At 44.5% G+C, this 13,214-nt stretch overlaps 1 protein-coding gene across 1 annotated transcript in view; it reads left to right on the forward strand.

Moving 5' to 3' along the window:
* SEMA5A (semaphorin 5A) overlaps positions 1–13,214 on the forward strand; it is a 505,753-nt gene that overhangs the window by 468,632 nt on the left and 23,907 nt on the right. Inside the window, exon 18 of the mRNA XM_065399065.1 lies at positions 7,025–7,180. Within this exon, the coding sequence (XP_065255137.1) occupies positions 7,025–7,180 (156 nt within the window). The remainder of the gene's footprint in view (positions 1–7,024; positions 7,181–13,214) is intronic.

The raw sequence follows: 13,214 nt of genomic DNA on the forward strand, positions 1-13,214 counted from the left end.
AAACACTTGTAGTACTGGGTGTTGTAGGGCAAGCAAAAGTTCGGAGGCTCTAGATCCTCAGCTGATGAAATCAATGTAATACTGAAGACTTCAATGGAGTTGTATCATTTCACACCACCTGAGGACCTACCTAGCTCCTGATCTGAAAAAAGACATTTTGATTTAAAAATTATATCTGAGCTCTTCTAAAGTAAGTAATGGGAACAAAGTTTAGTGCAATCTATTTTCACATTTACAGAAATGTTAACCCTTTAAAATGCTTTCCTAGATTGTAAGACCTTTGGGGCAGGAACTGCATCTTTGTACATATTTATACAGCACTTTGGGGCCTCTGGGTACTACTGTAATATCGATATGTAATCATAATGGAAGTGGACCATGATATTTTCTGTCATTTTGATTGTCTTTTTTGACCCTTGCCAAGTGGTCTTGTGAAATGTTAAATCTTTGCAAAACAATGAAAATAAAAAGACTAATAAAAGAATCAGAAGTAGAAAGTAAAAAGTAACATAAAAAGATAAGTCAAGGTAGAGGAACCACTGTGAAAGTTTTTATGTCTTGCTGGTATATAGGTTACAGTTAACACCTTCTGTTCTTGATCATTGGAAAAAAGTAATGTCTGCTAGTAGCAATGATGTCCTGTTACATTACCTGCTTGATTGAGGGGTTTCTAAACTTTATGGCATAAACTTACTTCTCATGTGATGAGGTCATGTACATGAGCATACAAGACCCAAGAGTGTGAATTTATAGATGCTATTACCCAAACTATTGGGTAATTTCCCTTTCTAAGTACTTCATGACTTGCAGTGGAATAAAATAGCACCTACTCTGTCAAAATTACAGCAAACTTAACTCTCCACCTTAGGTTTTAAAAAGTGAAAATAGAACTCTGTTGTTGATTTGATTCCTCAAGAGGGATGGAGTATATATGTACTTAAAAATTATCACAGCAGCCTCAGATCCTTAAGGCATTTTTAAAAGGTCAGAACTGTCACGTTTCTTGTGCTGTTTCCAGTATTATTATAGTGGTTTCTCTTGTAGTGCTACTATTGTTAATGGTCTGTTAGCATTTCCATTAGCAACCCCAGTTTTCAGGCATTTATAACTTGTGCTCTTTAGCTTATTATGACTTGATTATTAATCTATTTTTTCCAACAAAAATCATTTATCATCTACATTAAAGCCTTTTTAATAATCAGAGTGACACAGATGTCTCACATACCTCTTTGCTTTGTTTAATATTCAAATCTAACTAAAAACCAAGCTTACTTTTTAGATGAAAATTTGCAGTTTGTTTTCTTCTGTCTCCCCCTCAAAAACAAATACGTCTTCTAACTAGCTGTGATGTAGTTTGAAAAGTAGCCATTGCCATATGCACTAGCTGCTTTTTTCACAGCTCTCTTTTACTGTTCTTATTACACATTATGGGCCAAAACTGTGACCCCAGTGCTCCATGTGCACAGACCGCTGCGCCAGTGACTTTGATGGGAACACCCACAGGCACAGGGTATGCCCATACACCATACTTAAAACAAGTGTACAAATCTAAGATTTAAGGAGGGAAAGGAATGTAGTCATTTCAAACAGATCTTTGGTTGAAACTTGGCATCTGGAAATTACAAACCCAGTTGGAATTTTTAATACAAGAAAATAATGATAATTGTTTAAGTGGTGAACAAGAAAAAAAGGGCTCTTGCAATTTCAAACAGTTTTATTTTGCCAAAATTTAACGGAAAATTAAATTTTACATGCTGCTGATCCTCAGTAGGTGTTGAGGGTTTGTTTTTTTTTAATGTCAGTTACAACTGGAAGTGACCAAGATATTTACACTTGAAAAACAACTACAGAATGGTTTATGCACAATAACTATTTCTCAAACTATCTTTTCAATTTTATATTCCTATTTTTTAATTTTAACTAAACAAAATCTTACTTAAATGAATGGAATGTCTATATCATTGATCAGTAATTCTTAATGTATAGCATATCACTGAATGTTATCTGTAGCAATGGTGTCTATAATATGTAGTATTGCATACAACAATATTGGGTACTTAGAATAATGTATTTGTGGCGGCACCAAGAGAGAAATAACATGCTGTCCTTGGACCAGTCACTCACACACACAAATAATGGATAAAAGAATTGAATTTTTAGAAAGAAGTGCACAGTTCTGTTGGAGAAGAATGTGGATAAACATTTATTCTTCTTCACTTAATGTACAGATAGGTGCTCAACTTCAGGTGCGCTTACACTACATGTCTTTGATCACAGATTTTTGGTAGTAGTGCCTGTTGGACCCACTCATGTGCCCTATATATCCTCATGCCCTGCACTGAGGCTGTATAGGGCTATGAGGTTGAACCGCCCTCAGTTCCTTCTCAATCACCTTGGCCTGAGATTGAGCATTAGTGTGCCTTTCTACTCAAAACCATGAACTACTCTAATTAGTCTGTCTTTCTTTCTTTCTTGTTTGCTGTAGAGGTGTCAGTCTAAATTCCTTCCCCCTTGGGGGTTGGGAACTTTCTCCTCAGATCACCATTGCACTGGGGTATTCCGTGGCTCACTGGGCTTCAAACGGTGCCTCTCTTTCCAGGAAGCTATCCCGGTTACTGACAAGCACTCACCTTGCATCTGCTGCTTGGGGGAGTTTCATTGCTCCCCCAAAGTGCTCCATTTGCTCTGCTTTTAAAGGCAGGGCTAGGAAGAATTGAGAGATAAGACTCAGCCTCTTGATGATGGAAGGCTTTCTTCGTCCAGCCTCAGGTCCAAGCTAGGATCCCCCCTGGACATTAGCATCGAAGTAAGCACAGGGCCTCTTCAACTTCAGCACATTCACCTGGATCTGCCCAAGGTAAATCTTTGGAGAAGTCCCATGAAAAGATAGCTCATTCTCCTCAGAAGGGGTCTACTTAAAAAAAGTCTCAGTGTCCTCCAAGTAAGTCCGTTTTGGAGACCCACTCTGGATACTACTGAGGCTCCAGGCACTGTCAGTACCAACCTCTTACCCAGGGCTCCAGGCTCTTCTAAGAATAGGGGCACCAAACATGCTTGAGTACCGAGACCATCTATGCTGCAGAAGCAGAACTCAGCAGCACAGGAATCTAAGCACTCCTCTTCTAAGAAGGCAGTACCTACAATGCCCTCAGTACTATCTGTACCTACATTGACTTCCAAGACATCCTCAGTACCAGGTAAATGCCATGCCTCTCCTATGATCTCGACATTTCCTAAGACATCCTCATCGATACCAACTATATCTACTGTGACAAAGTTCCTCCTCTATCTTGGTGGGTCCTGCGCTTATTGGCGGATTTTCTTGCCTCAGAGATTCACCATGGGGGTTGGGGAACAGCCCAGAGACCTTCCCCTCTGGAAGAACCCACAGTCCAGGTCAATTGGGAGGTTTGGGGGGAACCCGGGCCCACCCTCTACTCCGGGTTCCAGCCCAGGGCCCTGTGGACTGCAGCTGTCTATAGTGCCTCCTGTAACAGCTGCATGATAGCTACAACTCCCTGGGCTACTTCCCCATGGCCTCCTCCAAACACCTTCCTTATTCTCACCACAGGACCTTCCTCCTGGTGTCTGATAACGCTTGTGCTCCTCAGTCCTCCAGCAGCATACCCTCTCACTCTCAGCTCCTTGCGCCTCTTGCTCCCAGCTCCTCACACTCTCGCACTACAAACTGAAGTGAGCTCCTTTTTAAAACCCAGGTGCCCTGATTAGCCTGCCTTAATTGATTCTAGAAGCTTCTTCTTAATTGTCTCCAGGTGTCCTAATTAGCCTGCCTTAACTGGTTCTAGCAGGTTCCTGATTACTCTAGTGCAGCCCCTGCTCTGGTCACTCAGGGAACAGAAAACTAGTATATATAGTGACCAGTATATTTGCCCTCTACCAGACTCCTGTACCCCACTGGTCTGGGTCTATCACACTACCAAAAGAGTGCAGATGGAGCAGTTTATGTCCTTGGTACTGACAGTGGAACATAGCCCCATACTTCAAACTTACCCGGTACTACAGGAATTCAGATATTCCAAAAATGTAATTTTTTCAGATTAACCAGAGTATCCCCTGCTAGTGGGTACTGAAAGATTATCTGTACTAACACAAGCACGCTCATCAAGACTGGACCTTTCCCCAATACCGTTTGACTCTCTCACATCTTTGGAGAGTGGTAGAGCTCCCCAGCTTGAGTTCCTTTCTCCTACCTTTGAGGAAAAGGAAGAGTTACATCAAAGACGAGCACATGCCCCCACAACCTGGTTCAAGCACAGTGATTCCACACCCCATGTCCTATGGACTCCTTCAGTGGCCATATCGCCAACAGTTTTGGGGGGCACCTATGATGTCTTGTTTGGGGGGCTACAGAAGAAGAAATCCTTCTACCCTATCTATCTCTCCTCACCTTCCTCAGGTTCAAGAATCCTTTGAGGAGCAGGAGGCCAGAGCAGATAAGGAGGCTACCCCACAGACAAATATTTCTTTTTCTTTCCCAGATGAGATGGTTATGCCTCCCCCACCTTCTATAGCTGATGATTAATGAGATTTTCAGGGGTTAATTAAACATTTTGTAGACTCTTTACAGATCCCCTTGAAGAAAATCAAAGAATCACAGCATAAACTTCTGGATATCCTTCAATGGACTCCTTCTGCCCATGTTGCCCTGCCCATCAATGAGGCACTACTCGATCCTGACAAGACCCTGTGGCAGAGCCCATCAACATATAAAAGGACCAATAAAAATATGTCCCAGCTAAGGACTTTTTTTCCCACCCATCCTGCGTCCAACTCCCTGATTGTGGAGGCAGTGAATGAATGTGACAAGAAACACCATACTAAAGCCACTCCATACAATAAGGATCAAAAATATCTTGATTATTTGGCCATAAGACTTACTTCTTATCCTTTTCAATGGCCCAGATAGTCAGGTCTGGACTCAACCCCAGATGGCCAGGTTTTAAGTTTACTTGTGATGTACCGCAGTGAGGTAACTCTGTGTAGAGTGCCTACATACAAAACAGGAAGTAAAAGTCAAAGTTTGATGCTGTATGCTCAAAGTAATACAAATGTATTTATTTGTTGAACAATATTGCAAATTATTTGCACTGGTGCTTCTTTCAAATGGATGTCCGACCATTCATGTCAAATAACTGTATGTGCCTGTAGCTGAAAGAGCTGTCATTCAGCACAGGTGAGAGTGTCCTCATCCATATACACATACCTGAATATATGTGAATAATTTCACATTCAGATAACGACAGGTGAATACATTTTATTGATCATTAGCCTAGCCTCCAATATAGAGCTTTTAGGGCATTTGGAAGGTTTTATTCTAGAGGGTGTAATCAAAGATAGTATTGCTTCCACCAGATTGACCCATATTTTTTGATATAACATAGCCAGCTCAGGACTGGGGAAGTGCATAGGCTTCTGTTTAAGAGAGCTGTATGCTTCTCAGCTAGGGTCGCGGACCTGGGCTAAAAATTTTAACCTGACAGAATCACTTTAAACTTACAGCAGTGTGAGCACAGCCTTACAGTTCTTTTGAATTTTATTTAATACCCTAAAATTATTTCAATCTCCCCCACCCCATTTAGTTATAACATAATTTTTAGTTAGGGAGCAGATATTCAACAATGTTATGTTATACATAGCACCCTGAACTAAACTTTACAAAAATGCAGTCTGAAAACATTCACTATTAGATATTATAGCATACTTTTAAAAAATGATTTAGGCCTTTATTTTATTGTTTGAGATAGTAGAATGGTAATTTGTAATATGAGTACTATATGCTAGAGTTATGCAGAGTATTCACAGTAAAAGCTGAAGCCACGTGAGACTCTTCTGATTTCAGGTTTTTCATTTAAAAATCAGACTGTTTACTCCAAAAGATTCAAAACCCTTTCAAATTACACTACATTTATTTTGAATGAACTTGGGTCCACTTTCCAGTAGAATTAGGCTGCTTTATAGTTTTGCATTTGAAATCATGTGACATTTTTGAATTTGCCTGGTTTTGACACAAAAATAGGTGAAATTTCATAGTGAGATCTAAGTTTTGCTTTGGGCTATTGGGTTCATTTAACTTAAACCAGAAACTCAAAGTTAACTTAGTTGTTGAATAAGATTATCTCTGTTTCCACTAACTCCTGGAAAGTGAAACAAATGATTTTTACAGCCCTCTATCTGCTACTATACACCAACCCTAAAAAAATGCAGTGAAGACAGGACTTACTCATGTACTATAAAAAAGATGTTAGATGAGTAAATACACAGTATCTAATATGGTTCAGATAAATTCACTTCATTTAAGAGCAATATCCTGAGATCACACAGAGGTAGCATGGTTTGAAAATAAAAATCCATTAAATAAAATTAGATAGACAGAGGAACAAAGCTAAAGAAGAAACAGAGGCTGATAATGAACCAAACCTGATAAAGAGAAGCAATCTGGAGATCTGATCTGAGATATAAGAGAGTGCCTTATGATTTCAGAAGTGAAGAACAAGGCCAGAGTAACAAGAAGGTGCCTGCTGTTTTTTATTTAAACCAACATCCTGCATCAAACCTGGAACACGTATTTCTGTAGGTCTACGTTGCTACTGGTCAGTTACGTAAATTAACAAACTGGAATCGTCTGCCTTGAAGGCCTGTGGTAAACTTATGGTAACATAGTTACTCTTTTTATTGCACACTCATGCACACAAGTACAGTGGGGGGGGAATGTATTATTGCTGTGATAAATGTAACATCCTTTAGAACATTTACAATGCTGAACTTTCAATTTCAGAGGGAAGGTTGCATTTTTTGTGGTCTTTGCCATATATGGGACAGATGCTCAGCTGATGTGAATTGACATAGCTTCATTGAAGTTAATGGAACTATGCCAGTTTACACCAGATGAAGATCTGGCATGTATCCTGTCGTTATTTATAGCAAGAAATTTAATTTTTCACTCTGATGTGGTTAATTTGTAAGACTTATTTCCATTATTTCCCTCTCTTTATAACTAATACAGACAACTGGTCTGACTGGTCTGAGTGGTCTGATTGTGATTCATCTGGAGTCCAGTTCCGCGTTCGTCAGTGTATCATTCTATTTCCTGTGGGAAACCAGTGTTCTGGGAACACCACTGAGAGTCGAGCTTGTATTTTCGATTCTAACTTCATACCTGGTAAGATCATTTACTTTTAAAGTATAAGTGAAATCATTCACAACAACTCTGCTGCACAGTGCAGAAGGGAGCCAAATCACAGAAGCTATGGAAACTGCCTTGGAGGAGGTGTCCCGATGCAAAAGACAGCTTTGTAGTATGCTTCTCATTCCACCACTTCTTCACTATATTTGAGAGTAATGTAGCCGTCCCAAACTCATTTCAGTAAACTTCACTACACTTTGTCCCCATTCATGCGTTACTGACCTGATCAAGTCCCTTTCAAAGTGGTTTCAGATTTACAAGAATATTGCAGTTCTTGGAGCACAATAGGCATGGCCAGCCCCAGGCATATGCAGAGTGTCCCACCAGACAAAGCCTCTTGCTTTTATACTGCCCACTTTTTTGGCAGTTGTTTCCCAGAATGCACACCTGGCACCTTCTAACTTGAAAGATGGATTGTGATGGACCAAATTATAGGGCTATCAGCCTTACATCGATCCCAGGCAAGATGATGGAGCAACTGACACAGAACTTAATGATCAAGAATTAAAGGAGGGTAATATAATTAATGCCAAACAACTCGGGTTTATGGAAAATAGATCCTGTCAAACTAAATTGATATTTTAATGAAATTACAAATTTGGTTAATAAAGGTAATAGTGTTGATGTAATATACTTAGGGTATGTCTACACTACGAAATTAGGTCGAATTAATAGAAGCCGGTTTTATAGAAATCGGTTGTATACAGCCGATTGTGTGTGTCCCCACATAAAATGCTCTAAGTGCTCTAGTCGGCGGACCGCGTCCACAGTACCGAGGCTAGCGTCGACTTCCGGAGCATTGCACTATGGGTAGCTATCCCACAGTTCCCGCAGTCTCCGCCGCCCATTGGAATTCTGGGTTGAGATCCCAATGCCCGAATGATGCAAAACAGTGTCGCGAGGGGTTCTGGGTACATGTCGTCAGGCCCCTCCCCCTCCGTCAGAGCAACAGCAGACAATAGATTCGCGCCTTTTTACCTGGGTTACCTGTGCAGACAACATACCACGGCAAGCATGGAGCCCGCTCAGCTCAGCTCACCGTCACAATATGTCATCTGGGTGCCGGCAGACGTGGGACTGCATTGCTACACAGCAGCAGCAGCTAACTGCCTTTTGGCGGTAGACGGTGCAGCATGACTGGTAGCCTTCATCGGCGATCTGGGTGCTGGCAGCCGTGGGGCTGGCAGCCGTAGGGCTGCATTGCACCAGCCCCTTGCCTTTTGCCTTTTGGCAGTAGATGGTGTATTACGACTGGTAACCGTCATCATCGTACAGCAGTGGCTGGAACTCCGTATGTCCCCCAGTCCCCCATCCCCCCAGTCATATTCTGCTGCCTTCACAATGACGATGATGGCTATCAGTCGTAGTTACCTATTACAAGTTGGATCATCGCACATTAGCAGAGTCTTCCCTGAGCAGCAGATCGTGCAATAGGCCTGAAGGCCATCGTCATCATACAGGAAAAATGTGGCTATCAGTCTTAGTACACTAACTGCCAAGCGCCCAGTATTTGCTGCCAAGAACCCAGAAGATGCCGAGGGCTATCAGTCATGCTGCACCGTCGTCTTAAGATGTAAAAAATAGATTTGTTCTGTATTCATTTGCTTCCCCCTCCCTCCGTCAAATCAACGGCCTGCTAAACCCAGGCTTTTGAGTTCAATCTTTGGGGGGGGCCATTCTGTGTGACAGTTGTTTGTGTTTCTCCCTGATGCACAGCCACCTTTGTTGATTTTAATTCCCTGTACCTGTACGCCATGTCGTCACTCGCCCCTCCCTCCCTCCCTCCCTCCTTCCCCTGGTCCGTCAGATACTAGTTTCGCGCCTTTTTTCAGACCAGACGCCATAGCTAGCACTGGGATCATGGAGCCCGCTCAGATCACCGTGGCAATTATGAGCACTATGAACACCACGCGCATTGTCCTGGAGTATATGCAGAGCCAGAACATGCCAAAGCTAAACCAGGACCAGCCGAGGAGGCGATTGCAGCGCGGCGATGAGAGTGATGAGGAAATTGACATGGACATAGACCTCTCACAAGGCACAGGCCCCAGCAATGTGGAAATCATGGTGTTACTGGGGCAGGTTCATGCCGTGGAACGCCGATTCTGGGCCCGGGAAACAAGCACAGACTGGTGGGACCGCATCGTGCTGCAGGTGTGGGACAATTCCCAGTGGCTGCGAAACTTTCGCATGCGTAAGGGCACTTTCATGGAACTTTGTGACTTGCTTTCCCCTGCCCTGAAGCGCCAGAATACGAGGATGAGAGCAGCCCTCACAGTTGAGAAGCGAGTGGCGATAGCCCTGTGGAAGCTTGCAACGCCAGACAGCTACCGGTCAGTCGGGAATCAATTTGGAGTGGGCAAATCTACTGTGGGGGCTGCTGTGATCCAAGTTGCCAGGGCAATGAAAGACCTGGTGATATCAAGGGTAGTGACTCTGGGAAACGTGCAGGCCATAGTGGATGGCTTTGCTGCAATGGGATTCCCAAACTGTGGTGGGGCCATAGACGGAACCCATATCCCTATCTTGGCACTGGAGCACCAAGCCACCGAGTACATAAACCGCAAGGGGTACTTTTCAATGCTGCTGCAAGCCCTGGTGGATCACAAGGGACGTTTCACCAACATCAACGAGGGATGGCCGGGAAAGGTACATGATGCTCGCGTCTTCAGGCACTCTGCTCTGTTTCGAAAGCTGGAGGAAGGGACTTTCTTCCCGGACCAGAAAATAACCATTGGGGATGTTGAAATGCCTATCGTGATCCTTGGGGACCCAGCCTACCCCTTAATGCCATGGCTCATGAAGCCGTACACAGGCAGCCTGGACAGGAGTCAGGACCTGTTCAACTACAGGCTGAGCAAGTGCCGAATGGTGGTGGAATGTGCATTTGGACATTTAAAAGCGCGCTGGCGCAGCTTACTGACTCGCTCAGACCTTAGCAAAAAGAATATCCCCATTGTTATTGCTGCTTGCTGTGCGCTCCACAATATCTGTGAGAGTAAGGGGGAGACATTTATGGCGGGGTGGGAGGTTGAGGCAAATCGCCTGGCCGCTGATTACGCGCAGCCAGACACCAGGGCGGTTAGAGGAGCACAGCATGGCGCGGTGCGCATCAGAGAAGCTTTGAAAACGAGTTTTGTGACTGGCCAGGCTACGGTGTGAAACTTCTGTTTGTTTCTCCTTGATGAACCCTCCGCCCCCCCCACCCGGTTCACTCTACTTCCCTGTAAGCCAACCACCCCACCCTCCCCTTCCCCCTTCGAGCACCGCTTGCAGAGGCAATAAAGTCATTGTTACTTCACATTCATGCATTCTTTATTAATTCATCACACAACTAGGGGGATAATTGCAAAGGTAGCCCGGGATGGGTGGGGGAGGAGGGAAGGAAAAGGACACACTGCAGTTTAAAACTTTAACTCTTATTGAAGGCCAGCCTTCTGATGCTAGGGCAATCATCTGGGGTGGAGTGACTGGGTGGCCGGAGGCCCCCCCACCGTGTTCTTGGGCATCTGGGTGAGGAGGCTATGGAACTTGGGGAGGAGGGCTGTTGGTTACACAGGGGCTGTAGCGGCGGTCTCTGCTCCTGCTGCCTTTCCTGCAGCTCAACCATACGCTGGAGCATATCAGTTTGATGCTCCAGCAGCCGGAGCATCGAGTCTTGCCTTCTGTCTGCAAGCTGACGCCACCTATCATCTTCAGCCCGCAACTTGCTCTGTTCATCCCGCGATTCAGCACGCCACCTCTCCTCTCGTTCATATTGTGCTTTTCTGTAATCAGTCATTGACTGCCTCCACTCATTCTGCTGTGCTCTGTCAGCGTGGGAGGACATCTGTAGCTCTGTGAACATGTCATCACGCGTCCTACGTTTTCTCTTTCTAATCTTCACTAGCCTCTGTGAAGGAGAAACATTTGCAGCTGGTGGAGGAGAAGGGAGAGGTGGTTAAAAAAGACACATTTTAGAGAACAATGGGTACACTCTTTCACGTTAAATTTTGCTGTTTACATTACACAGCACATGTGCTTTCGTTACAAGGTCGTATTTTTCCTCTTATATTGAGGGCCTGCCGGTTTGGTGTGAGAGATCACTCACGCAGTGCCAGGCCACAGATTTCAGCTTGCAGGCAGCCATGGTAAGACACAGTCTTTTGGCTTTTTTAACCTTCTTAACATGTGGGAATGGTTTCAAACAGTAGTGGTCTCATTTCCCATACCAAGCACCCGTTGGGTTGGCCATTTAAAATGGGTTTGCAATGTAAAAGGAGGGGCTGCGGTTTCAGAGTTAACATGCAGCACAAACCGAACTAACTCCCCTCCCCCACACACCCAATTCTCTGGGATGATCACTTCACCCCTCCCCCCCACCGCGTGGCTAACAGCGGGGAATATTTCTGTTCAGCAGAGCAGGAACGGGCACCTCTGAATGTCCCCTTAATAAAATTGCCCCATTTCAACCAGGTGACCATGAATGATATCACTCTCCTGAGGATAACAAAGAGCGATAAGGAATGGATGTTGTCTGCATGCCAGCAAACACCGGGACCATACGCTGCCATGCTTTGTTATGCAATGATTCCAGACTACATGCTACTGGCCTGGCGTGGTAAAGTGTCCTACCATGGCGGACAGGATAAGGCAGCCCTCCCCAGAAACCTTTTGCAAAGGCTTTGGGAGTACATCCAGGAGAGTTTTCTGGAGATGTCCCTGGAGGATTTCCGCTCCATCCCCATACACGTTAACAGACTTTTCCAGTAGCTGTACTGGCCGCGATTGCCAGGGCAAATTAATCATTAATCATTAAACACGCTTGCTTTTAAACCATGTGTAATATTTACAAAGGTACACTCACCAGAGGTCCCCTGTGTGCCCTCAGGGTCTGGGAGCACGCCTTGGGTGAGTTCGGGGGTTACTGGTTCCAGGTCCAGGGTGATAAACATATCCTGGCTGTTGGGGAAACCGGTTTCTCCGCTTCCTTGCGGCTGTGAGCTATCTACATTTTCTCCATCCTCATCTTCCTCGTACCCCGAACCCGCTTCCCTGTGTGTTTCTCCAGTGGGGGAGTCATAGCACACGGTTGGGGTAGTGGTGGCTGCACCCCCTAGAATGGCATGCAGCTCCGCGTAGAAGCGGCATGTTTGCGGCTCTTCCCCGGACCTTCCGTTTGCTTCTCTGGCTTTGTGGTAGGCTTGCCTTAGCTCCTTAATTTTCATGCAGCACTGCTGTGCGTCCCTGTTATGGCCTCTGTCCTTCATGGCCTTGGAGACCTTTTCTAATATTTTGCCATTTCGTTTACTGCTTCGGAGTTCAGCCAGCACTGATTCGTCTCCCCATATGGCGAGCAGATCCCGTACCTCCCGTTCTGTCCATGCTGGAGCTCTTTTGCGATCCTGGGAATCCATCATGGTTACCTGTGCTGATGAGCTCTGCGTGGTCACCTGTGCTCTCCACGCTGAGCAAACAGGAAATGAAATTCAAACGTTCGCGGGGCTTTTCCTGTCTACCTGGCCAGTGCATCTGAGTTGAGAGTGCTGTGCAGAGCGGTCACAATGAAGCACTGTGGGATAGCTCCCGGAGGCCAATAACGTCGAATTCCGTCCACACTACCCCAATTCCGACCCCCTAAGGCCGATTTTATCGCTAATCCCCTCGTCGGAGGTGGAGTAAAGAAACCGGTTTAAAGGGCCCTTTAAGTCGAAAGAAAGGGCTTCGTCGTGTGAACGTGTCCAGGCTTAATTCGATTTAACGCGGCTAAAGTCGACCTAAACTCGTAGTGTAGACCAGGCCTTAGACTTCTGTATATTTGACTTAGTACTGCACAACATTTTGATTAAAAAACTAGAACGATCCAAAATTAATATTGCATACATTAAATTTATCAGTGATCTGGAAGAAAACGTAAAATCATCACTAATAAAGTTTGCAGATGACAAAATGATTAAGGGAGTGGTAAATAATGAAGAGGACAGGTCACTGATACAAAGTGATCTGGATTGCTTGGTAAGCTGGGCAAAAA

This window comes from Emys orbicularis, chromosome 2, assembly GCF_028017835.1.
Source record: "Emys orbicularis isolate rEmyOrb1 chromosome 2, rEmyOrb1.hap1, whole genome shotgun sequence".
Classification (NCBI taxonomy): domain Eukaryota; kingdom Metazoa; phylum Chordata; order Testudines; family Emydidae; genus Emys; species Emys orbicularis.